This window comes from Meleagris gallopavo, chromosome Z, assembly GCF_905368555.1.
Source record: "Meleagris gallopavo chromosome Z, MGAL_WU_HG_1.1, whole genome shotgun sequence".
Classification (NCBI taxonomy): Eukaryota; Metazoa; Chordata; class Aves; order Galliformes; family Phasianidae; genus Meleagris; species Meleagris gallopavo.
In genome coordinates, this window is record NC_139435.1 from 34,481,759 (window position 1) to 34,507,340 (window position 25,582).

Consider the following 25,582-nt stretch of genomic DNA (forward strand, 5'->3'; position numbering starts at 1 on the left):
AAGTTAGCCTGTAGACCTGTCAGTTCTGTTTATGGAACTTTAGATACTTCCAGTAGTTTCTTTATAATTTTGTTTAGTTCAGCTAAAATAGTGATAGATTTCCTACTTATCTGAATTCTTGAGACCTTCTTTTCTTCAGTTTCCTTCAGTAGTCATGTTTTGACCCAAATCTTGGACAGAAGAAAATGTGATTTGCCATGCGCATGAACACTTCAAGGATCCAAGATGATGTCTTGATTTACTAAAACTCTGTTAAAAGCCTTGCTCAATCATTGCTAAGCATCCTAACTATATAGATTCTGGAATTCATAACTATATCAAGACAGTGGCACAGTTATAAGCGTGCAACAGTCTCTTTTATTTTTCTCCTGATATTTTACAGACTCATTTATCAGAATCTGCTGACACTCGTGCAGCTTTTGCATTGCAGTGTAATCAGTCATATATAATAGTTCCTTAATCTGCTTCCTGACATTCCATATACCGATAGAAATAATGAGGCATGAACAGATCTGTTGAAGCACTTAAAATGTGTAGAAGAAAATCAGACCAGAATGCATAATGTTCTTACTCTAGAAACGTGTTACCAGTTTTCCAAAATCTCTGCTTGTAATCCAAAATCTATCACAGATGCATACTTGTTTGACATGATTATTTCTTTATGGTAACATATTTTGCAGTTCTTCTTAGTGTATTACAATTAGCACCTTGCCTTGTTCAAAACTGGCTATCTGTGGCATCAGTCGCTTTGCCCAGGAGCAAAGGGAATTTATCTGAAAAAGAAAATTAGCTACCTATTGTTAGAGCTTGCAAACATGTGCTAACAGCATTGCTGCATGACTGTTGGCATTGGTTTACGTCCAAAGACCAATGTGTGTGGGTAGAATTGTTCTGCCAACATTGAAGCTTTCTTAACGGAGCTGCACTGGAACATAAATTTTCAGTAGCATACTACTGAATGTTTTGTACTCGGAAAGAAAGAAAATAATACAAGTAATAGCAGTTGTGCTTGTTTAATGACCTAGCTTTATACTGGCATTCAGTGCAGTATGTCAGAAAAAAATGTGTGGTAGTTTATATTGTCGTAGCACAGTTATTGATGACTTTAATATGGAAAGTACAGTGAACACCATGTGGAACAGCATGTAATGCTTCATTGCTTTGTTCATAGGCATAGTTCTAGGATGCAAAGAAAAAGAATGGCCAAGGAATGTGGCATAGGCTGGTGTAATGGATAGCTTTCAGAAAGAGCAGATACACTCTGGATATTTCTACTCTTTGCTGCAGAATAAAGAGTGTTTTTCTACATCTGTGACACCACTTCTATTTACATTTGGATTATACAAGCAAATACCTGTCTTTTTTTTTGTTTTGTTTATTTGCTATTATGATAGATTGCCTTATCATAACAAAAACCTTGGCTAGACCTTTGGAGGTCACAGCTGCTTTTTGCAAAGAAGACTAGCAGGACTAAGTTAACTTCTTTTCTGTAAGAGGGGCAGCTTAGTAGTAGCTGTTAACTCCTGCCTTCCACAGCAAAATCCAGAGGTGGGGTAGATGCCAGAAGTCCAATTAAATGAAGTCTGACTTGCTGTGCAAGCAGCTGGCAGAGAAACAGGCAGTGTGAACTTAAGGAAGAGTGAAAAAACAGAGTGGAGTTGCAAGTTTGGAGAAACACAGGAAGGAACTTAATCATTGAAGTTTTTTAGTTGCTCTGTTTTAACATGCCCTTTTTGTGATTTAATATGAAAGGAAACTGATAGTTCAAATGTGGCAGCTGCAGAGACATGCTGAGGTGGTCTAGTTGCCTCTGAAAACTTCATCTGAAGCAGCTGCTGGAAGAGTTCTGTCAGTGGGACACTACAAGCACCCAAATATAGGAAAAACATAGTGCAAAAGGAATGGACTCCCAAGTAACTGCACACACAGATTGAATTTAGTAGCAATTTCTTAATGATCAAGAGATATATATTTTTTTTTAAATATTGCGTGGAGAAGGCTTATTGTTTTCCAACAACACTGTCCTCAGGTGGTTGGAACTATGAGTTTATACAATTTATGGAGGCTTAGTTTCTTTTCATGGGTCTGGAAAAGATAAGCTATGTTTGCAGAGGAGAGGTGGTGTGTTTAAATTCCTGGTACTTGTGGTAACTAATGTAACTGAAGAACAAATGTTTACTTGTAGGAAATTCAGATCTGTCCAAATCCATGCATCTAAAATAATTTTGACTAAGTGGAACCCTGGGGATTATTTATTTATTTATTTATTTATCTTCAGAGAGGCTCTGGTTTGCAGGAGGGTTTCTGTATGCAACTCTATACCCTTTCTGAAGTGCCATTGCTTAATGCCATTTTGATGGTATTAAGAAGTGTGTTTACAATTTAGACAGTGTGCATTGTGTTTCAGTTAAAATAAGGAATCAAGGAAGTGGGAATTTCATTGGGAATTTTTGCTATATTGCCAGACTCAGATTCTTTACATTCTTAGTCTGATTTCAGGTTAATGTAATAGTTTTATAAGATTTAATGCGAAAATACATTTTTGTAGTGTTAAACTTATTAAAGTTTTGAAGAGTTGATTTTAAGGAACTATAGTCCGTTCAAGCTGTAGGAACTGATGCATGGAGAGGATTTGATCTCCTTCAGGAAGCATGGTTTTTTCAGCTAACTGGAGATGAGAACTACCTTGTGTTTTCACAAGGAAAAGAGCTGTGAAGTAGACAACCAATTCAATGATTCAGTTCTACCACCCAGCAGAACAGGCTGGTGAAAGAGATAAGAGCAGTCTTTTCTTCACAGATAGTAGTAAAAAGAAATGAACTAATGGCAACTGTGTGGGAAAAACAGCTGCAGAACAGTGTTAATCAGTGGTGGTTTCTTATCAGGTGCCTTTTGCTCCCCATGTCATAAATAGGACTGTCATAACTAGGTAGCTCTACCATTTCACTGGAAAAAAAAAATTAAAAACCTGGATTGTTTTACTTACATTTATTTGTATGACTGTGTTACAAAAAGTGGAAAAAAACAAAAATAATCTTGCCTTACGGAGTGATAATGAGGTGAAATTTCTGAGGAAAAGAATATGAGCATTATAGCAGGTGCTTTATAACACCTGCAATAAGCCAGGTGTCTTGCAAAAGAATCACTGTCTTTGCCCTCGAAAGTTCATAGGCTAAGCTTCAGTTGCAATAAAATGAGTTATAAAAAAGGAAAACAGATACACAAGGACAAAGTTCATATCCTTGAAGTTCCATATGACATTTCTAAGATGTGCTAAAAATGGCAGGAATGTTGAATTCGTGAGCTGCTTGTGGGGAATATGAAGACTTAGTAAACATCGATTGAGTGTTAAGAGTGGGAAAAATGAGAGTAGGGTGAACTTCATAAAATTAAGTGAAGGCTGAATCCATTGCAGTTTCTTTATGTTCATGGTTGGTTGTTTTTTGCTTTTTTAAATATTATTTTATTATTATTAATAGTCCCATACAGATAGATAACATGTAAGAAAACCTGTATGTATTTACCATTTGTCAGCCATTTACATTGAAACTGTAATGACCTTAACACTCTAATGGAAATAGTTATTTGGCAATATCTAATATGGTTTCTAGTAATTATAGTACTTACAGTTTTGCACTCTGCTGCCATCTGTCACGTCAACAACGTGTTACGAAATATTGGTGGGATATTCTGCCGTACAAGCAACATCCCCCTCTGACATTGAACCAATATATGGGGCTTTTTTTGTATGATGTATCCTCTGTGTTTGGTAAAATGCAATAGTACTGTGTTAGCAGCTGTGCTTTACAGTTGTAGTCCCTCACTATGACAGTGAACAAGATGGCTGTCCAGCTATGAAGCACAAACTCTACTCACATGTATGCTGATTTGATCAAAGTTGCATAATTGCTGCTTGTGCTCGACATTAATCATGCATGAAAGGAGTCCTTTCAAAGAAAGAAAAATATGAATCTTCTTACAATGCAGGCCAGATCTTTTTATTAATCAAAGTTGCAGTTGAAGAATGGTAGCGTTGTTTATTCCTGCCAAACTGCCTGTTCTGAACAGTTATAAAATTGCAACTTCTGCTTGGTTTTCCCGTCTTAATTAATGAGGAACCACACATCTCTATCTTTTCTAAAAATAAGCAGTGGCTCTGGCATGTGCTGTTCTGAGGACTAAAATAAGTGTAGTTTTTTGTGTATGTGAACTTTTTCTTATGTAATTTTCACTCCCTTTTGAAATATTTTTGTTCAAGTGCTGCAGTAATTCTGGCCATGGAGCTTCTGGGGTTTTCTCTGATACCGTGTCTAGTTTGATGGATGAGAGATAACGTCTGAAAACAATCATCAAAATGGTACCTTTGAACTACTGAAAGTACACCATGCTAAGGGAAGTTATTCCCTTCTTGTCAACTTTATTTACCTTCCTAGTGGTTTGCTTTATTCAATCTTTTCATCTTTTCTTTGCTTCATTTGCACTTCCATGTCAGATGCCATTTTGTCAGAGTGCCCTTCTGCTGCTATCTGTCACACATCAACAGCATGTAACAGAGTATTGGTGAGAAGGTTCACCCTCTGTTGCCATACTACCAACTTCTGCTTCTGATGATGGGCAAACATAATAAAATATGAGGCATTACTTTTGGAGAAGACGTGCATTTTAGTGGTATTTTTTTTTTTTTCAGAATGTAACACATGCAGTTTCAGACCCTGGAATAGGTTTCAATGTCTAATAGGCTTTTGAAACAACACAGTATTTCTTTAAATCTTCTAATTGATAAGAAGTTGTCTCTAGTTGAAAGTTTTCTTCTGCTCTTAAAGGCTGAGAATGAAAGAGGATGTGGCATTGTTATTGCAAAGTTATGTTACTGCTAAGAACAGAAATCTATCTGTAATTAACTGATGCTTGAATTCTTACTTTCTATGCAGACTACGTCCTCAGCTATTAAAGGTACTATTCAGCTGGGAATAGGATACACTGTAGGAAACCTTACTTCAAAACCAGACAGAGATGTTCTTATGCAAGACTTCTACGTAGTGGAAAGTGTCTTCTTACCCAGGTAAGGACAAGCCCATTCAATCTATTTTCTAGCAGAATTTCATAATGAAATTCTAACTAAATATTTGAAATAAGAATTGTTTTACAATTCTGGCAAAATTGGGTTGGAAGGTTGAGGCAGAAGAACTTGAAAATGCTCCTGTCTTCATGTTGTCAAGCTTGGTTCATGTGTGGAGTTTGAATGTTATTTCTTAAATTGTTCCTAATAATTTGCAGTGAATCATAGAGTCATAAAATGGCTTGGGTTGGAAGGGATCTCAAGGATCATCAAGCTCCAACCCCCCTGTACTGGCAGGGCCACCAACCTCCATATCTAATATTAGAACAGGCTGCCCAGGGCCCCATCCAACCTGACCTTGAATTCCTAGTGGGACCGGGGCATGCACAACCTCTCTGGGCAGCATGTTCCAGCACCTCACCACTCTCTCTGTAAACAACTATCCCCTGATATCCAAGCTAAATCTTCCCTCCTTCAACTTAAAACAATTTCTCCTTGTTTGCCTTTATCTACCCTTGAAAAGAGTAGATTTCCCTCCTGTTTGTAGGCACCCTTTATGTACTGAAAAGCTGCCATTAGGTCATTTTGCAGCCTTCTCTTTTCCAGACTGAACAAGCCCAGCTCCCTCAGCCTATCTTTGTAGGGGAGGTGCTCCAGCCCTCTGGTCATTTTTGTGGTCCTCCTCTGGGCCCACTCTAACAGCTCCCTGTCTTTCTTCTTATATCAGTGCTTAAAGATTATTAGTGTTAATAAATGGGAAGTGGAATTGACAATGTTCAGAATAATTGCACGTAGGTACTTCTGAAGCTGATCTCTCCTGATGTAAATTTGGTAGTTTAAATTCCTCATTTCCTCTGAACTGAGATATCTTTCAAGAGTAAGACACTGTATTATGTGAAATGAAGCATTTATTTGCATTCTCTAGTTCATAGGACTTGGAAGTATCCATATCGTGTTCTGGTGCTAACTGTAAGATTCACGATCTTTCTTTTGGTGATTAGTTGTAGATTTGTTATCTGTGTACCAAACTACAACTTAAAACTGAGAAGTTTGTATATCACGTAAAAAAGTTTACTCATTTTTTTTTGAAAAATAGATTGAGCCATCATATTTGTGAAATGTCCAACTGTGATAGTTATGCGGGGTTCTGTAGTTGTTTGTTTGACTGTTACACTGGTTTTGTTGTTTGTGAAACAAAATGGAACATACATGTTAAAAGTGTTTCATGATATAGCGCAACTTTGGGTAAAAAAAAAAAAATGTAATCTGTCTATTTTTTAACTCATGTGTGAAAGATCAAGTTAAATAAAATGGTTTGTAGTCTTTAGCATCACAGACCTTGTGAAATTTGCATCCTTGGGCACTCAGAAATTACATTTTTGTGTTTGGTTATGTTTTTAAGGGATGACTAGGACAGATTACTTCTGGCTGAAAAAGAGAACAAAGGCATAAGTAATAGCCTATTTGTAGTAACATAGAATTGATCCTAAAAGCTTTAATAGCGCCTTTCTTGACAGTTATCTAAAAAAAAAAGAGCATGAAGAAAATGGTATAAATGAAAGAAATGACTAGAGCAGCAAGTGATCTGACTTCGTGTTTTTGTATAGCAGTCTAGTAAGCAGCAGTACATAATACAATGATTCATAATATAGTGACTCATCTTGACTGTAACAAAGAGCCTTTGTGTGTAGAGCCCTTGCTGGTAACACTCTGTGAAACCAAAAATTGGCTATCCATAGAGGTCTCTTAAAAACAATCATGATGCTTCACTTCTTAAACTGACAGACAGATTTCATATTTCAAGTCCTTCTCTCGTCTTTATTTAACTTGCACCTTTGTCTGAAATCTTTTCAATCTGAAGTGCTACTAACTTGTATAAATCATAATATAGTGTTAAATGAATTATAAAAATTTAGTGTTAAAGACTTCAGTCTTTCTGGCTAAAGATATTAGTGTATTGAGTCTCAACATTGTATGGATAACTTCTAAGTCCTGTCTGTAGCTGTCTTCACTACTTCAGCTTGATAAAAAGCTAAGGCCTCATGTCCCTTCTGTGTGAGGCTGAGCTCCAGAGGTGTAGTTCAGCTGCTCTTAACACTTTTCTAAGACAGTATTCATATTTGAAGACAATACTGTAGAAGTCACTACTTAAATGCAGCTCATGGAAAATGAGTTCTGTGTCCTCTAAATTTTTAAGTTTTTACTTTCTTTTTTCCTCCCCCCTTTGGGCTGGTCTGGGTTGAAAGAACTAAGTTGAAATTAGTTATACCAGCAGATTCCATGGACTCACTACTGTCTGGGAGATAAGTATCCAGGAACAAGCTGAGGTGAAGCAATGCTTTTGCCCAGGCACTGCACCTGGAAAAGGACCTGGCAAGGCAGTGTAGCAAGTGTGAAGCTTAAAGCAGTCAATTACTGAACAAGAAGCTACATTTTTCTTTTTGCTCTGACTACACATAATTTAGCTGCAACTCCAGGCACGGTATTAACTGAATTTCCATGTCTTCGTCCTGATCTAGCAGGTGTGATATGGTCAGAGGTGAGAGGACAGTTGTTCTGTGGTCACAGGCACACAGGCTTCTTCAACAGCAACATGAGCGTTATTGTAGTGACGATGACAAAATAGATCTGAGGTAGTAGAAGTGCAACAAGAAGCCTGTGCTCCAGCGAGCAAAATAGTATTATCTGTGCCCTTCTGGGGAAAAGCAGTTTACAGTTGTTCATAAACTGTTCATTTGTTAAGTGAGATAAGAAAATTAGTTTCTGTGTGTCACTTGGGCCCTGATGTAAACCTAAGTTCTGCCTGTAGTTCAGCTTTGTTGACAATAGGAAAATAACTTCCTGCTGTGTTCAGAGTTTGTGAAGGAGGGAGAAACCTGTTTTTCCCCTAAAAGGGCAGAGATAATACTGAACGTAACTGTGCTTCTTATTGTGGAAGCTGTTGTAAATCTGGATTAATCCACGGATTGCAGGTTATGCCTTGTCCAGAGTTACTTTGTAACAGGGTTAAATTGGGTCATAGTTTATCCTAGATCTGCTTAGATCTTTGTTTCAGGAAGCAATTCTCAGTAGAAAGTGTAGGTATCTTCGCAGAAGTAAATTCAAACTGCAGAATTGCTTGCTTTTGTTTGTACATTATTGCAGCTGTGGAAATGGGGGAATACTTCTGTTACTTTCTGGTTCACACTGTCCATTTGTCATTTTCCCTTTCCCTAAGGAGTATAAAAATATGTTCCTTTTCGGGTAAGGGAATATTAATAAGGGATGCTATAAGAAGGTGTATTTAGAGCTACAGTTAGGACTGAGTTAAATGGTACTATGTAAATGTGCATTTCATGCTAAAAACCAAATGCAGATGTAAGTCACCCAGTTGATTCTGGAGATACAGTAACTGGAGTGTCAGCCTAACTCCCCTCCATTGGTTGAAATTACATGGGAAACTGTTTTTAAACGCTGCTTTGAAAATCCAGCTAGGAGGTTCTTATCTGGGGCTTATCTATTGCAGCAGTGGTTAGAGGATTTGTGGGAAAGTTCTGCATCCTGCCAGTGTTCTCTCTTCCCTCCTCCATCTATTAATTCAGGTGCGTGGGGCTTTTTCTCGTCTTCCTGCATTATGCTTTGTGCCCTGACCTCCTTAATGAGATGAACCAGTTCATGTCTTGGTGTCATATTTTGTTCCTAAATCGGCCATTTGCATGTTCTGGGTGCAGAAGTATTCTTAAAGCTGTTTGATTGAAAGCTGAGGCCAGCTCACAGTTGTGTGGCCATGGTGGGGCCTGGTGCTGAGCTAACATGCCTCGCAGTTTCAGGCAGCGATGACTTGAGCTAGTCACTAGTCTGCACAGCCACACGTGAGCTGGGAACAGGGGCACCTTGCTGAGCAAATTCAGCAGACACAGACTGAGGAGGCACGTTTTCTATGGTGATGGTTGGTGAACTGAACTCCATTCTATCAGCTAACTTTCGCTACTCAGTTGTATGCGGCTTCAGAAATGCAGGGCATTTGGAGAAAGGCTTCATCTCTTCTAGCCTTCTGAGATGCAGGCTGCTGCTGAGCACAGCTGTGACTCTGATATTCTGCAGCAACTTGTTAAACAGACTTGTGTATTTCCCTTGTTTGTAGTCTGTATTTTTAGGGTCTGGATCCTGCACATTGTGAACACTTGTTATGGTTTCTGATTAAACTAGTAAGTTTGTTTGGTGCTATTGACCTCTATGCTCACTGCACCTTCAATGCGTTGTTCTCTGTATATGTGCTGTTCAAAAACAATTACTTTATTTTCCATATATTCTGGAATAAATTTCCATGTACTGTATACTGCTGTCCAACTTAGGAACAATTTTAGTCTTAACCTATGGTCCTTTTTCTATATTTCCACTTATGAAATGGCTGTGGTATGATCACAGAATACTTTCTGTCTTCATTTTGGCCCTGGTGAGGTTTCAACAATGGTACATGTCCTAGCAGAGTAGGGATGCATAATCTTTGCCGTACTTTCACAAAATAAAGGATGGAGTTATGGCTGCAGGAAGCAGATTTGTAAAAGTTTGTTCTAAAAGGTAAGGTTTCATTATAAAGTTCAGATGATTAGGTCTGTGACAATGGCGTGGCCCCAGGTTCCCAGAGAACAGGCTGAAAGACCTGGGGCTGTTCAGCCTGGAGAATAGAATACTCTGGGGAGACCTGATAGCAGCCTGTCAGGTTGCTTTAGGAAAGGGGCTATAAGAAAGAAAGGGACAGACTTCAGCAGGATCTGTTGTGATAGGGCAGAGAGGAAATAGTTTCAAATTAAAGAAAGGGAGATTCAGATTGGATGTAAGGGAAAAGTTCTTTATAATCAGAGAGGTGAGGCACTGGAAAAGTACACAGTATAGCTACGTATTACCCTGTGACATCCCTGTATTGCAGAAAAAGGCAATGAGATAACTGGATGTATATGTAAAACTTCATTTCAGCTAAGACTGGCATGCTGAAAGAAAAAGCGTTAGCCAAGCTTAAGCATAAGGAAAAATACTAAGTTCAGCCTATTAACTTATTGACTTGTCTTTTTTACTTCATAATAATAAACTATAAGTGGATTTTATTTTAATTCCTTAGAGTCATTATATGTTGGACTACAAAATGAGCAGTTGAGGTAGCAGCGTTTGCTATCTGTTAGCTGTATGGCTTAGCAGTTGAAGAAACACTGCTATTCTGATATCTTTGTATACATCCTTTCTCATCTACACACATCTTTTGAAATGTGGTTTCCAGCCAGAGGCAGGTTGTTTTTTTTTCTTCTTTGGTCTCATATTCCAGAATCTGAAGTATGTGCCTTTCTGGAGCCTGAGAAAGCTTTTTGACTGGCTTATACTACTTAATAAGCAGCAGTTTAGTTCTGTTGAGTGGTTTGCGTGGTGGGGTAGCTAAATAGATTGGGTGACTTCTGTAATTAGATTGTTGTTAATTATTGTGGGTGACAAGTTTGTATGATGGACATTAATTGTACAAGAACAAAGCTCTTAGATGTATTTGATTAGAGATTTATGATACCTAAATCAGTTTTTGTAGAAAATCTGCTTAACACTCTTTCTTCTTCATATTTTTGTGAATTCTTTTTTTTTTTTTGTATATTTTGTATACTACTACTATAAGCATGTAGGTACATACTGCATTTCTGAATAATTTAATTAGGATACATGTCTAAAGCAGTGTTAGAAGAGCTGGTATTCACCACTGTGTCCTTTAAAAGTCCTACTCCTATAAAAGTCTTACGAATTTTATACTCAAATATTTATCAACCCACACGTGGAGTGGCCAAACTTTATCTTAAAGCTATTCTTCCTTGCTTTGAAATTATAGTGTATAACCTTATTATTCTGTTTAAAGCTTTCTTTTAATTTCCAACATGAAGGAAACCACAGACTTTTTTTGTATAGCATCTTCCTGCCAGCCTTTTCCTTGAGCTTTAAATATATACACTATAAATAGTGTAGTGTTCATCTCAATATTCACACAACTGCATCATGGGACTACAGAGGGAGTGTTGACGTAAATTAAGGAAAATTGTCACAAGGGTTACATTCTTCTTATCTGCTCCTTTGAGAAAGACTGGTTTTCGGACTGACCAGTCAAACAGCCCTTCTTTGTGGATCTTCTGGTTTGAATCTATATCTAATGCATAACTGAATACCACTTTCAGTAATCCCCACTCTGTATATAGCTTATGTTTCTAGTTAACTGAGCATATAAACCAGTGATGGTTTAGACTGAGGCAGGATAAAATACGTGAGGGGACAGATGAAAGAACAGAAAACCACTTAAAGTTCAGGGAGGCTTTTCAGTTTTGCACTGTACTAGCAAGGAAGGATGAGATAACGTAACTGCATTTAGCATGCAGAAAATAATGCTGAGGATGCCATTTCATAAATAATGCTGAACTAATCAAAGCTTGCTGGCACACACAAAAAAATTGGTAGACCTACTTGCCTCCGCTTTGCATAGTTCCTGCCCTCTTTGTTGTGCTATAGTATCCTTTTATGCTCTCTCATTTTAGTATCTTTTTACCTGTTTTGTATTTTTAGTATCTTTAGTATCTCCATCTGATCCTGTTGTGAACCAGTTCAGTTCACCACACTTTCCCTTTCTGTGTCAAAGCTATTAGCTCCTTGAAGGGAGGTGAGAAGCTGTAGCTTTAGTTTAAATATGATCTTTATGAATGTGTAAGTGGATGGTGAAAAGACTTACAGCATGAAAGGAGAGAGAGAGGATTTGTGTGCTGGTGATATTGTGTATCTCCCAGGCATTTCTGTGACACTGATCAATGCTGATACGCAGATTTGTCTGCATGTACAACTCTAGTAAGGCCAGTGATTGAGTTAGGTGGCTTTACATTAATGATAAGCTTGGAGGAAGCGGCTAAAAATTGCTCAGTAATAACTGGGTTTGGCCTATTTCTGTTTTTTGTTTACAGTGAAGGGAGCAATCTCACTCCTGCTCATCGTTACCCTGACTTCAAATTTAAGACGTATGCACCTCTTGCCTTCCGATATTTCAGAGAGCTTTTCGGTATCAAGCCTGATGATTACTTGGTAAGAGCTTGCAGTTTTCCTTTGAGATACAAATAATTTGTACTAGTTTCATACAGAGGAAGATGCTTTGGTGCTCAAACAGGTAGTGAATTTTGTACGTGTGGTGTTTAATTATTAGTGAATATTTTTACAGTTTTACAAAAATCTTAATTTTTCATCTTTGAGGCAATTGCTTAAAAAATCATGCCTAACTCTAGTTAATTAACTAGAGTAGCAGTTATCCAGCTCATTGTCTTTAGAGATTGTATTCAGTACTTCTGTACTGATTATTCAGCATACAAGTGTTTTTGGATTATTGACTTCATTAATTGTATTTGTGTGCAAACATTCCCATCTAACCTTGAGAAAATTGGAGTAGAGGCCTAAGAGTTTTAGAGTATATTCTTTTTTTATCCATATTGTATACTTGGAAGTCTAATTCTTCAATATTCAGCTGCTTACATGAGAAAAATGTGATATATTTGCTATCATCATAAGAGCAGGCTTTATTTGGTAGAACCACTTTGTGCACTGCCAGAGACAAGGATCTGCTTACTTCGCTTCTCCTGCTTTTGGAATGACAGAGTGAAAAGGGGGAGCTGAATGTTTCTCTCATGTCCAGTCTGTCTCATGCTGATCCATGCGACAGAGTAGAACCCCTATACAAGTTAGCAGTTTTGAGCATCAATTTTATTGTTAAATTTTTTAGAACGTGTTTTTTAATTTTTTTCATAATAAGTGGAAGCTGAATTTTTGCAATCAGAAGAATTTAACGGTTTCACTGAACAAAAAATAACGCGCAAACATGGTGTTGAAATATCACTGAATGTATTACATCACAGACTTTGTGTTTGAATACAACATAAGCTTTTTTTCGCTTTTTAGGCAATGAACTTAAAAGTAAAATATAGCTGCCCTCGCTTTTATTTATGTTGAACACAGGTGTGTGATTTTGATTCTGTAGCAGTGTGTATGGAATTGGTTTTACTAGCCCTCAGGCAATACTTATGTGTATGAACAGATAATTCCTTTGAGTTACAGATGTTAGCTGCTAGGAAATGCTGTTGGGTTGGAGTTTTATAAAGGTGTTTTTATGTAAAATATTCTTTCCTTTTCTGGAGCTCGAGAAAGACCAAGCATTTAGCTGTGTTAGCCAGCTTTTAGTAAAGACTGTAATTTGTAAATATTGTCACCTACAACTTTTATTCCACCTGAAGAAGTATCTGCAGTAGTTTAAATTAAAGATTACAGAAAGGCTATACTTGCTGTTAAGGGAAATTTGTGTCATGCTGCTCAGCAGTAAAATCACAGATTACTGATTGCTGTTGGAAGTTTCCAGTGTAGGCAACTTGGTTTAGATTATTTTTATCCTCTAAACAGCTAAACACACCAAAGCAAAGGAGCATCTCTGTCTGAGGAGCTAGAAATGGACAAAGCGTTTCAGTGGTCAAACGCAAGCAAAAGCTGAATGAAACTGATACCTTGTTTCCAGTTTCCATGCAGCCATTATAGAAATGCATTTTTTTATTCTTTCAGTTTAGGCAGCTGTTGAAAAACTCTGATTTCTGGTGAAAGAAAAGAATGAAGCTTTTCTGTGCCAGTTTTTGGGAGAAGTGTGTCTGGTACAGTATGTCTGGGACATTTCTTCCCTTGTTGGTGCAGGTTCCTCTTTTCCTAGAGTAAGGGAAGGTTGAACGCAGTACTCCAGAGCTGAGAGTAGAGCAGTTTCAATATTGTACCACGTTTCTTCTTAACAATACAAAAGTAGATTTCCTTCAGATTTTTTAAATACAGTTGAATTTCAGTGTGTTGTTGTAAGTGATGCAGGCATCCATTGGGTTTCTACTTACCCTGCAAGCAATCAATTTTTGTTGTTCCTCACTCTAAACAGGCATCACATTGCAACTAGAGCAGGTTGCAGTCCGTTGTGCCCCGAAGGCAGACCTGACCAGTGGCATACTGTAATCAGAGAACAAAACTTAGTTTGGGGCTCTGTTTGCAATTGATGGGAACACAGTATTCCTCTTGGTAGCATGTGTAGGGATTCTGACTGAGTAGTCCTACTTATTTTTGTGAAATCTGGATCTGTCATGTCATGATCATAAATCTTCTCTAATGTCTTACTTTAATGTAAGAGCATGCAAACTGATGCTTCAACAGGGAGTAGAGAGCGAGAGAATAAAGTAAAATAAGGAGAGGATAAATTACAGGAAGCGTAAGTAGGCTTACATGTCTAATTTCCAGTGATGGAGATCAGAAGATATACAATTTTATCTTTAAGTAGGAATTCTTGATTCTGCTGTGGTTTGGGGGAGTTTTGGTAGTTTTCAGGTTTTTTTTTATTTCACTTAGTCTCCAGCAGTTTTAAAAAAATTGGTCTTTAGTCTTTTATTTTACAGGAATTAACTGTAAAATAACAAGCATATACTGTAGGTTTCTAGCTCTTTCTTACTGTGTTTTTGAAACCGTGTTTAATGTTAAAGATAATTGGTTTGAAAATTGTGTGTGTTGAAGCTTTATATATTTTGCCAAGAAAGATTCAGGGGCTGTAATACAGCCAACGTTTTGCTCTGTAGGCCTGTTTAGCATTAGAGATTAGTAGTGCTGTTATATTGTTAGACCACTGCAGCCAACAAAAGCCTCTCATTAATTGGAGCTGAGTAAACAGCAAATTAGAGAAAAGAACAGGCAAAATTTTTATGGCATGCATTTTTAATGGCATAAAAATTCCAAGAACATGGAAAGTCTCAGCCAGCACCACTATAAGAAAATGCACAAGGTAGTGATTTGAGCATATGAGAAGCACGCTTCTTTAGCTCAAGTGTCAAAAAAAACAACCAAACAAATAAAAAAAAGAACATATTTGCTACATTTTCTTATATCAATTTTCGTTACTGTCACAACTCTCTTAAATCACTGGCTAGATTCTGATTAATTTTAATGAAAGCAGTTTTCAGCAAATAAAACTTTTTTTCTTTTTTTCTTTTTTCTTTTTTTCTTCTTTTTTCTTTTTTTTTCCCCCACCATGGAATTCCTTAGCTCATCTCATGTGCTGACCCAGTAAGCCAAGTTTACTTTGTTATTGAAGCAGTTATTCTTTTTGTTATGATAAGATCAGAAGACCCGCTGCTAAGAATAATTTCCTGGTGCTTATGTTGCTCATAATTCAGGTCCTGTGTAATTTTGTTTCTTTCAAAAAATGAAGCCTTAAAACTATTGGACTGCATGCTAGGTCTGTAAATGCAAAAAGCCACTGATATATAACAGAAGAAAAGTGTATGTGAATGAAAGCTTAATGTTACTGTATTTCAAATAAGCTCTTGAGTTTTATGTAAACAGATTTCTCTGTGGTTTTGGAGCTTACTGTCTTTTCTCCACTTACTTTGAATGAAGTGTTAACTGTAAATTAGTGAAGGTTAATAAATGTGCATTAGCGTCTGTGTGAGGTCTGGTTCTACTAGTGAAGAATACTCATTAGTTATTTTTCCTCCTTAATGTGATCATAAGCTTTCTCTCCACAGAGATTCAGTAATACTTATCTAAACCTTCAATATAAAGGCCCTCCAGAAATGCATTTCTTCCTTCTTGCAGTTATTTAGTTATCCTGTTTCAAACAGGCATGTTATCAGAAAACTACATTAGCAGTTATACTGAGATGATTATTGTAAGAGCATCAGCCCTAGTTGCACAGGCAATGAATTACTTGTTTGGGTGTTGTACGACACTTGTGCTTGTTGTGTCTTTTATGAAGCACATGTTGGAAGTACATCAGAAAATGAATGTCTGTGAAAAGTGAACAGTTGAAAAGAAAATATCATCAGGTTCACAGATTTGCAGTGCTGTTGGTCTCGCTCACTCAGTTCATTGCCTTGAGAATGGTGCAGTGGTTTGTGCAGAGGAAAGTTGTACCGCTTCCACAACTGTGCCACACACCCTCAAATTACTGTGACCCAGTTTGCGGTGCAGTAGTGTTTTTGCTGTTGAGGCCCAAAGGATGGAGCCCCCCGACTCCTCTGTGTTTATTTGCAGCTGCAGTTCTTTGTATTAAACTTTTACTTGAGTAATGCATGCACTGGCATTAAAAAACTTTTTTGTTTCTTCCAGTATTCAATCTGCAGTGAGCCTTTAATTGAATTGTCCAATCCAGGTGCCAGTGGGTCCTTATTTTTTGTAACTAGTGATGACGAGTTCATCATCAAAACAGTCCAACACAAAGAGGCTGAATTTCTCCAGAAGCTCTTGCCAGGTTATTATATGGTAAGTAATTGAAGTTTTTTTCCATCTTTATATTCATTACTTATATGTGTGCAGTTTTACATCACACTTCTAAGAATTGGAAGTCACCATTTGATGACTTTATCCATATTTTTCACAATATTTTTTTACCTTTCAAATTTGTACTCCCATATCCATCAGAAAGAATGGATATAAATCAAGAATACATTTAAGATAATAATTGTTATTCCCTTAGCATTCAAGATGAAGCTGAATGTCATCTAAAATGCTACCAAATTTTGCTTCTAACAAGCTAGTAACGAAAAAGACTTCTAAATCTCTAATTCAACTTTTTTTCTCCATTTTTTTTGTTTGTCTACCCTCTGCATTTCACTCAGAGTGGACAAAGAGACTAGACCGGTCAGTTTCTCTTTTGTTTCTGGACTACTTCAGTTTCTCATGTATTAAAACGATGATGTTAAAAGTATTTTTACCAAAATAATTTGTTCAATACCTAAGTTTTAAGTAGAACCTTTTTGAAATCTAATGCTAAGTTGATTGTATTGTTCTATGTGTGTCAGACATTAGAAACAGAAATCACCAATCCAAAATTAATTAAACAGTTCTCCTTTTTTCAACAAAAACTACTCAATGTGCATATAAACAGATTTTTCTGGGTAGTATACAAGAGTTTGGAATATGGCACCTGTGATTTCTGTTAGCCAGATTTTCTTTCCCTGTGTTTTCTTAAGCAAGCACTTAGTGTTATCTTCCTGCTTGTACTAAGAATGAGGAATGTAGGGAGCCTACAAACAGGAGGGGAATGAACTCTTTGAAAGGGTAGATAACTGCAGGACAGGGGGAGATGGTTTTAAGTTGAAGATTTAGATTGGATGTCAGGGGGAAGTTGTTTACAGAGAGAGTGGTGAGATGCTGGAACAGGCTGCCCAGAGAAGTTGTGGATGCCCCATCCCTAGAGGTGTTCAAGGCCAGGTTGGATGGGGCCCTGGGCAGCCTTGTCTAATGTTAAATGGGGAGATTTGTGGCCCTGCCTGTGGCAGGGGGGTTGGAGCTTGATGATCCTTGAGGTCCCTTCCAACCCTGGCCATTCTGTGAATCATTGCAAATGTAATCATGATTACGGTAATGTAATAGAGATTCAGTGATTGTTTAAAAAAAAATGATGCAGTGGTAGCATTTAAAAAAAACTACAATGGCAGATACTCCTTTTTTTTGTTTGTAGTCACGATAATCAGCTCAGCATAAGTTTGAGTTGAGCATTACTTCAAGTAAATGTAAGACCACTTTTCTTTGTTTCTAGGAACTTTAGTCTTGCTCTTAACATATGCAAGGACTTCCAAAATGTAAAGCTTTAATCACCCTGTTTCCATGAAAGCAGTTTGTTCCCATAGGTATATGTTCTAACTTTCTAATAATGCAAGACTTGAAGTAGATCTTCCATTTCTTGTGTTTTCATGCCAAAAACTGAGAGTAGTTGCATTCAAATGATGATTTTTACTCTCTTGTGATCTCCTATTTGTGTCATGATTCTGTAATGACCTCAGAGATGCATTCATATTTGTGAGAACAGTGCATGTCAGGAAGTATGACTGTGGCAGTTCAAACTAAATTGGAACCACCTGTCAAAAGGCAATGTGTGTTGGTATCAGCATCTGATTTATTTATTTATTTTTCTTCCAAGACTTGTGTTTAGCCTTTACATCGAAAGGACAGCGTGGTTATGTGAAGCCTCTGGGCATCACAGGAGGTTTGTTTTGTGGTAACCTCTCACTTTTAGATTCTTCTTAGAACAGTGTGTTGTGTTTAAGAAAGTCAGTTGTTCAAGGAAACTGCACTTAATAGGAAAATCTGTTCTGTTCTCTTGCTCTTTGTTTATTGTCTTTTGGCATAAAAATAACTTTCTTAAGCATGTTCATTTTTCTAAATGAATTTATTTAAATGTATTTCTTTTGTTCTAGAATCTGAACCAGAATCCAAGAACACTTCTACCCAAATTTTATGGGCTATACTGTGTTCAGTCAGGAGGCAACAGTATTAGAATTGTTGTAATGAACAATGTTTTGCCACGAGCCTTGAAAATGCATTTCACATATGACTTGAAAGGCTCCACGTATAAACGGAGAGCATCAAGAAAAGAGAGGGAGAAGTCCAACCCAACATTCAAAGACTTGGATTTCTTGCAAGACATGCATGAAGGGTTATATTTTGACTCTGAAACTCACAGCGCATTAATGAAAACATTACAACGAGATTGTCGAGTGAGTAAGATTTGACTATAGCATCTTTTCTGTTCATGTCTATTCTAGATTTAGTTCAGCAAAACAAGGAGTAGTATATAACTCTTTATGTTGTTTAACCTGCCAGGTCCCTCTCCATCCAATTTAATTAGAAAAAAACAAAGAATGTCAAAGTACTGATGAAAACTGTGTTTTAGTTAGTTATTAGGATTTAAGACCCATTTGTGGAAATACAGCTAAATCTAAGAGAGTAGCTCAGTAGAGTATTTCTTATTATTACTGTTTTCCATTAATTTGAAGTTTTTAATGAATCTTTCCTGATGCTCAGCAAATAGACCTGTAGTACTGTCATTAAGTAAGATAGAAGATTGTTTAAAATTGCAGACTCAGTACAGCTTTGGTGGGTCTGTCTCATTCTAAGTGGATAGAAGCTAATAAACTGAATAATGGAGGTGTGTCTTGTGGCAGCAGTCTTAGTTCTGGAGCAAAGTAATTTCCCATGCTGAAAGGAATTGCTTGATGTCCACGTAAGATTTTTGAGGTAGGGAAGGATGTCTGCCATTGTGAACCTAGTGAGTGATACCACTGTCTCTTGTAGGCAGAATTTTTTTTAAATTCTTTTTTTTTTTTTTTTTTCCCCGAAATAGTAAGAAAATGTACAGCTAGAAAAAAGAGGAGCGATTCAGTTCCCAGAGAGGTCCAAAAGAATCAGAGGGGGTTGTGGAAAGAAAAGACCTGCTTAATAATTTCTGGTGATAAAACAGAGAAATACATTGTCTCGAGAAGGCATAGAAAAGGCATCCTGAACATCACTTAATTGTTCATTGCCACCTGTGTTGCAAGATGGAAAGTGTTGGTTTTTTTAAATGAATAGTACTTTTTGTTTAATTAAACAAAACTGCAGTATCTTGGGCTTGATTTGTAAAGCTGGGTGACCTAACGTTCAGCTGCATATTCAGCACTAGACGTTTATCTAACATCATGCATTGTTCTTTTTGTAGCCTGCTGCATTGAGCATTTCCTGAGCTCCTGCCATGCGTGATAATGCAGAATGCATCAGCATTTTTGTGCATCCTCTTCCACTTGTTGAAAGTTACTTACCCAAGCAAAGCTTGGAGGGTAACCTGTTACATGGAGTATAATAAACAGAATCTAAAAAAGGGAACACAGTTGAAAAATAAAAACAGGAATTGATAATTTTCTTGTTGTCATGAAGGAGGACTCTTCCAGCTTTGTTAGAAACTGTTGGTAAAATCTTGGTGTTAGTGAAGAGCTGTGTGGAACATCAGAGCCAGTAAACAACACTTTTTATTCTTGCTTTTTCAATATTAACATCCCTAGCTGGTAACTACTCTTGGAACCATATCACTAAGCAAGAAGCCTGGCTGACCTTTCTGCTGGCAACAGAGAACGTGATGAGGAACTGCCTTATCTGTGCCTGCTATCACAGGCACACCCAACCCAGCAGCAAGCTGGCATTTTCCTTGGTCAGCCTTTGGTGCCATTTTAGCTGTAGAAACTCTTCTTGCTGCCCTTGACACCTACAAAATGCCTCACCTCTAGCAGACTGTTAGTTTCACTGACAATGAATGAAGTCTCTACTTGCATGGGGCAGGTGTCTCAGTTCCTTTTTTGGTTGTTCTCCATCCAGCTCTGGTGTCTCACATTTGTCAAGGTGGTAGGAACTGAAAGCTTTATTTGCATACTTTTTTGTGCTTTTTGCATCCTAGCTAAATGAAAAATTGTAATATTACAGTGTTCATAAGGATATTCTTCAGTTCATGATACAGGACAATAAATACAGTTGGAAATTTGAACTAGCTTTCAAATTCCAGATTGTCATGGAGACTTAGTATAGCTATCATATTCTTGTAAGCAGGCACTATTGTAGTGACTGGGAGCTGGGATGGAATGCAGCCAAATGGTGCTACTGATGATACTGGCCTGAACCTCATTAAAAATGTTTTCTTTGAAGCCCTATTCATCTTGAGTTTCTAAAGCCAACATGCCTGTTTTTTATGTAATGGTAAATACTGAGAGTATCAAAAGATATTTAAATCACTGCTATTTAAACTGTATTTTATTTGTAGTAATCCTGATGTTAGGCTGATGGTGTCAAACTGTAAGCTACTAAAAACAAGGTGAATTCCCTAGTTTTCAAGTAAAATTCCATTCTGACAAATATTAACAGAAACTGTTCTACTCAGGATGAGATAAAGATAAAAAAGCTTTAAGCAAATAATAAGTAAAACCACGATCAGTGAAGATGGTTTAAGGTGCATTTTCAGTGTTGTTTGGTTTTGTTTTGTTAAAGATACAAAAAACTGAACTCCACTTCAAACTTATCTCTTTTCTTATAAACATCTAATCCCACAGGAATTCTGTGTGGAGGAATATTTATGTATAGATTAAGGATAAGCTATGTCACTAACTGAATTTTTAGGTATAAGTACCATGAGCATGTCTCAGTTTGTGAAAGAAAGACTAGAAGTCAATTAACTGTAGTATTTTATTGTACATAGGTGCTACCAAATCAAAGTAAAGCTAGGCATCCATTATTGTGTGCTTGATCTTTACCAAAGCTCTTAAGTAATTTCGTAAGTGCAAACTACCTGTCTTCTGGGTAGAACGCATAGGAGAAGATACCAACTATGTTCTCAGGCACCAGGAATTACAGTCCAAACACGTAAGAAAGGTTGCCTTTTGAGCTTCATATATAATAATCAAGAGTTTTGCAGATAAGTGTTGATCAAAAGGAAGAAAGAAGATCCCTTTTAAAACAGACAGTGTCATGATTATTCAGAGATAGTTTTCTACAAGCTCATCTAGATACCTAACAAAGTGCGTTAGCGTAAGTTTAAATGGAAAACATGAATTTCAGAAGAATAGATAGTCATGGATTTTTTTTTTGTAAATCTTTGCTTCATGTGTTTGCACATATGTAGTATGCCCTTGAATGTCAACTAGTCATATGCAGGAATTTTGACCTATTAAATACAGCTTGGTGGTGTTTTTCTTTTCTACCTGCTGCTGAATCCAAGAGAAAACAAAAAAATGGCTAGTTAAAAGTGCAGTTGACTGTAGTAATTGGTCATATGGAAGAAATTCTTCCAACCAGTGTTCTTTTGCTCTTTACTTTGCTGTTAGTGTCTGCTCAGTAAGATGCTTATCTGTGTGTGCTGTGCTAAGTTTCTTTTTGTCAGTAAGAATGCAACTCCCAGTATTTCTCCCTCCTCTTGCATAACATTTTTCAGTATATAAATACTGGTGACAGAAAAACTGTCTATGAAAATTGAACAGCACTTGTTTATCCTGAGGTTAAAATTCCTTGGGGGAATGGCAAAGACGATATTTTAAAAACTAACATTAAGATTTATTCTACATCTACGTAAAAAGGGGGGATGAAGAAAACAATAGCGTTTATAAGAGCACTAGTGATCTTCACGTGTTACTTTCAGAGTGGCTTTTGTTTTCCTAGTGAGGCATATTAAGAAGCTCACCTAGAAGTTCAGAATTTATTCTTCTCAGCGACCTTAATGGGCCTGTCAGTTGAATAACGCAGTCTAATAGACACGTCAGCTCACTCCAAGTCCAAGGCTTTTTGTCTTGTATTAAATGATCAGTTTTTCGGTAGGAAGACGGTTTATTTTTTAAGTTTTCAATTGAAGTGCTAATGACTTAAGAATAGACAAAGTATGCCTGGAGATGCTTTGTGTTTTATGATTTCACTGGGAATAAGTCTTCCAAATTCTGGAAAAATAACCTTTTTCTCAGAAAATACAGCAATAACTAAAACTGAGATTCAGGTAATCTTTCATTCTTCATCCCTCTTCTTAAAGTGTTTTACAGCAGTTGAGGAAACCAAAAACATTCCTAACAGTTAATATGAGGATTGATGCAGTGATCCCTCTTTGGAGGAGTACTTTATTTCTTCCTTGTATTTTTTGCATTAAAGAAAGAAGTCAGGAGAGTAACTAGGTGTTCCATAGGAGTATTGTGACTATTTGCTAATATCTCTGTGCTATCTGTAGTATGAAAAATTTGTGAATGCCATTTCTCATTGCTGTCAGAGTAGGGCTTAAAGTCACGCTTGTTTGTTGTTTTGTTATTCTTTCCCACTGGCTAGCAATTTTCAAGATATTAGGGCGAAATGCATTACTGCTAAGATTTTAAAGTAGAATTGCAAACTAAATGACTGAGTTCGGCTTTCTATGTTAGATTTCCCTTCTGATAATTTTAAATGGAAACTAAACCTACTTATTCTGAGGTTGCGCTTCAACAAAACCACTTCTTTTCAGTTTGATGCAACATCACCTGTCAGTAGGCATTGGACATTGGCACACTTGTTTCTGAGAGTGCATATTTTTGTGAGACAGTCTTCTGTGTTTTTTTGGTATTTCTTCAAGAAAATATTTTTCATTACGTTGGAACGTGATCATTGATGAACTGTTAAATTCATCTTATTTCTGTTATACTAGTTCTTATGCCCCTTTTCTGAAACTCTTATAGGAGAGGAAAAGCTTGGTTTTGCAGTTAACCTTACAAGTTTTTTCTTTTCATTAACTTGTAAAATTACCTTTTTCTAAGTAGTATTTTCTCTGATTCTGTGAAAATTGCAGGAGGCTTTGTGATTAGCAGCATGAATAGAGATTTTGCCATCAGTACATACTTTGGGCTGTATGGAGTATGAAAATGAAATTACATAGCAGAAATATGTGCTTTTTGTTAGTCACTGGCTGAGCTTTTTCACTGTGACCTTGTCTAAGATGACTCATGGAACACTTTAACATCTGATTAGCTTAGAAAAGAGAAAATCTGATGCAGGGAGTTATTTTTCCTTGTTCAGAAGCAATGTATTTTGAGATGCAGCTTGATTGGGCTTTTATACAGTGTGAAGGCAAGGTAGTGCTTAAGGCAGGAATGCTGAGAAGCTTACCAGCTGGAGGCTGCTGGTAAGCATTGCTTACAAACAAGTGCATGACAAGAACGTTCATCCATCATTAACAAACACAAGAATGTTCTTGCAGAAAGAATTCAGCTTCTAGTTACTTTGACAAGTACATAAGAAATATAAATTGAGTGGAAAGCAGCTTTCCTACCTCTTTGCATATATTTGATCATTGAAGTTAAAATTATCTTTGGAGATTGGTATTAAGTAGTAGACTGCTTTTTCCTTATTGTATAAGGAAGAAATTCACAGACCATTAAATGCTTCCTGGAGGTTGCCAACAAATCTCATTTTGGATTTGCGATATGTCACATGCCAACTCAGTGTTTTCCTTAAAAATATTTGTGCTTTTGGTTAGCTGACAATAAGTCAGCTCTTAGCATGGAGTCGACTCTTAACATAGAGAGTTTCTGCTCTTTGTGTGTCGTCACTATAAAATAATCACATTTTGTTTCCACTGAGGCAAAAAGATGTACTACTACCTCTTACTTCAGACAAAATTACACCTTTGCACTGGGCATTGTGTGCTAAAACTTACCACAAATCATTGCTGAGATGAATGAATGGAAGGAAAGTTAAATGGCACTGCAAATTTTCCCCTGTTGCTAATATTTCTCCTTCCACATAGCACTGTCAATATCAGGGGTAGTAATCCATTCTCTTTCTACTAACATTTTTGTTAAACTGCTAGCTGTGATTACAGCTTGTTTTATTTTATGTTCACACATTGACTTGAATATATTGCCTTTTAATGAAGTTATGACAGATCTCCTAATGATGTCACTGACTAGAAATATATGGTACACTTACATTAGAGAAGAAGGCTCTGAGAGAGCAGTACCAAGTGGTTTTCCTGACATTGGGAAATGCTTCAGGAATACTTCTTGAGTTAAAACAGGAAGTGGAGAAGAGAGTACTACTTTAGCATAGGCAGAATTTCTCCTTAAAGAACCTGGAACAGGAATTAGAGTTATGTGTAGTTCTTAAGTATACAGTGGAACTTTTAATTCGTTTTTTTTTTCTATAAATAAAAGAGTGACTGTATTTTTCTTGATTACAGAGCAACATTGTTATATTTGTTTTGTATATTTCTTTTGCCAGATATTAAGAGATAAAATAGCTAGCATTTAACTTTTATGGAGTAGTAAAAGATTATTTTTAGGTCTCTTATTGCACATTTTCCCAATCAAGGAAAAGTGTTGCTGTGAAGGCTTGTTTTTACTGAGGTTCTCAAAATGCTGCTGTGTAACACAATTTCTTGTAGTCTTTTCTCATTTCGCTGCAGCCAGTTCTTTTTTGTTCATAGGTTCTAGAAAGTTTTAAGATCATGGATTACAGTCTGTTACTGGGAATACACATACTGGACGATAACATGAGAGAAAAAGAGGGTGAATGCTCCCAGAACGCATCTGATGGGAAACGTCCTGGAGGTCAGAAAGTTCTCTATTCCACAGCCATGGAGTCTATACAGGGATCTGGGAAGTCAGGGGACTCTGTTGTAACAGAGACAACAAACACGTAAGTGCCATACTATGCTCTTAATGTTGTCATTAAAAGTTCTCCAGTCAGTGTCACATGATATTTATTGGGAAAACATTCAAGACGCATTTGTATGTCAGGAATTGAAAGATTTTTCATTTTAACTTTTTCAAAGCTTCACCATCAAGACTTGCTGGAGACTGAGAAGTAAAAATGTTGAGTAGTTTAGTTGACTGATACCTTTAAACAGCTGATTGCAAATATTGTTAGTTTAATTTATAAAAGAAATATCATGAGGGAACCACGATAAGAGTCGCAGATATAAACTATTCTTAAATAAAAACAGCCTGATGAGCCATAAGTAAAAACTATTAACACTGAAATGAATGTTTCTGTAGTGTTTACTTTTGATATTAAAGTAGTATAGTTAATACGCAGGATTGTATAATCACTGCTGAAGTGCAGTCATATTCGTGTACGCTATTTCTTGAGGTTGAGAATGGCTGCTCTTATATTTCAGTATAACAAAAACTGCAGTGATAATGTATTCATATACTGTTGTTTCCTTTGAAA

The 25,582-nt window shown here is 36.8% G+C and overlaps 1 protein-coding gene across 8 annotated transcripts in view; it reads left to right on the forward strand.

Annotated features, from left to right (window-relative positions):
- The window catches only part of PIP5K1B (phosphatidylinositol-4-phosphate 5-kinase type 1 beta), a 98,745-nt gene that overhangs the window by 45,005 nt on the left and 28,158 nt on the right, over positions 1-25,582 (forward strand). For 5 of the 8 annotated variants that reach the window (XR_014880565.1, XM_085213749.1, XM_085213748.1 and 2 more), the window contains 5 exons: positions 4,932-5,062; positions 12,013-12,130; positions 16,214-16,366; positions 18,304-18,603; positions 24,837-25,048. Coding sequence is in view for 7 of the 8 variants with exons in the window: in XM_085213749.1 (XP_085069875.1) it covers positions 4,932-5,062; positions 12,013-12,130; positions 16,214-16,366; positions 18,304-18,603; positions 24,837-25,048 (914 nt within the window). In the remaining variant the exon portion in view is untranslated. The remainder of the gene's footprint in view (positions 1-4,931; positions 5,063-12,012; positions 12,131-16,213; positions 16,367-18,303; positions 18,604-24,836; positions 25,049-25,582) is intronic. The other 3 variants (XM_085213751.1, XM_085213750.1, XM_085213752.1) reach the window with 2 other exon arrangements.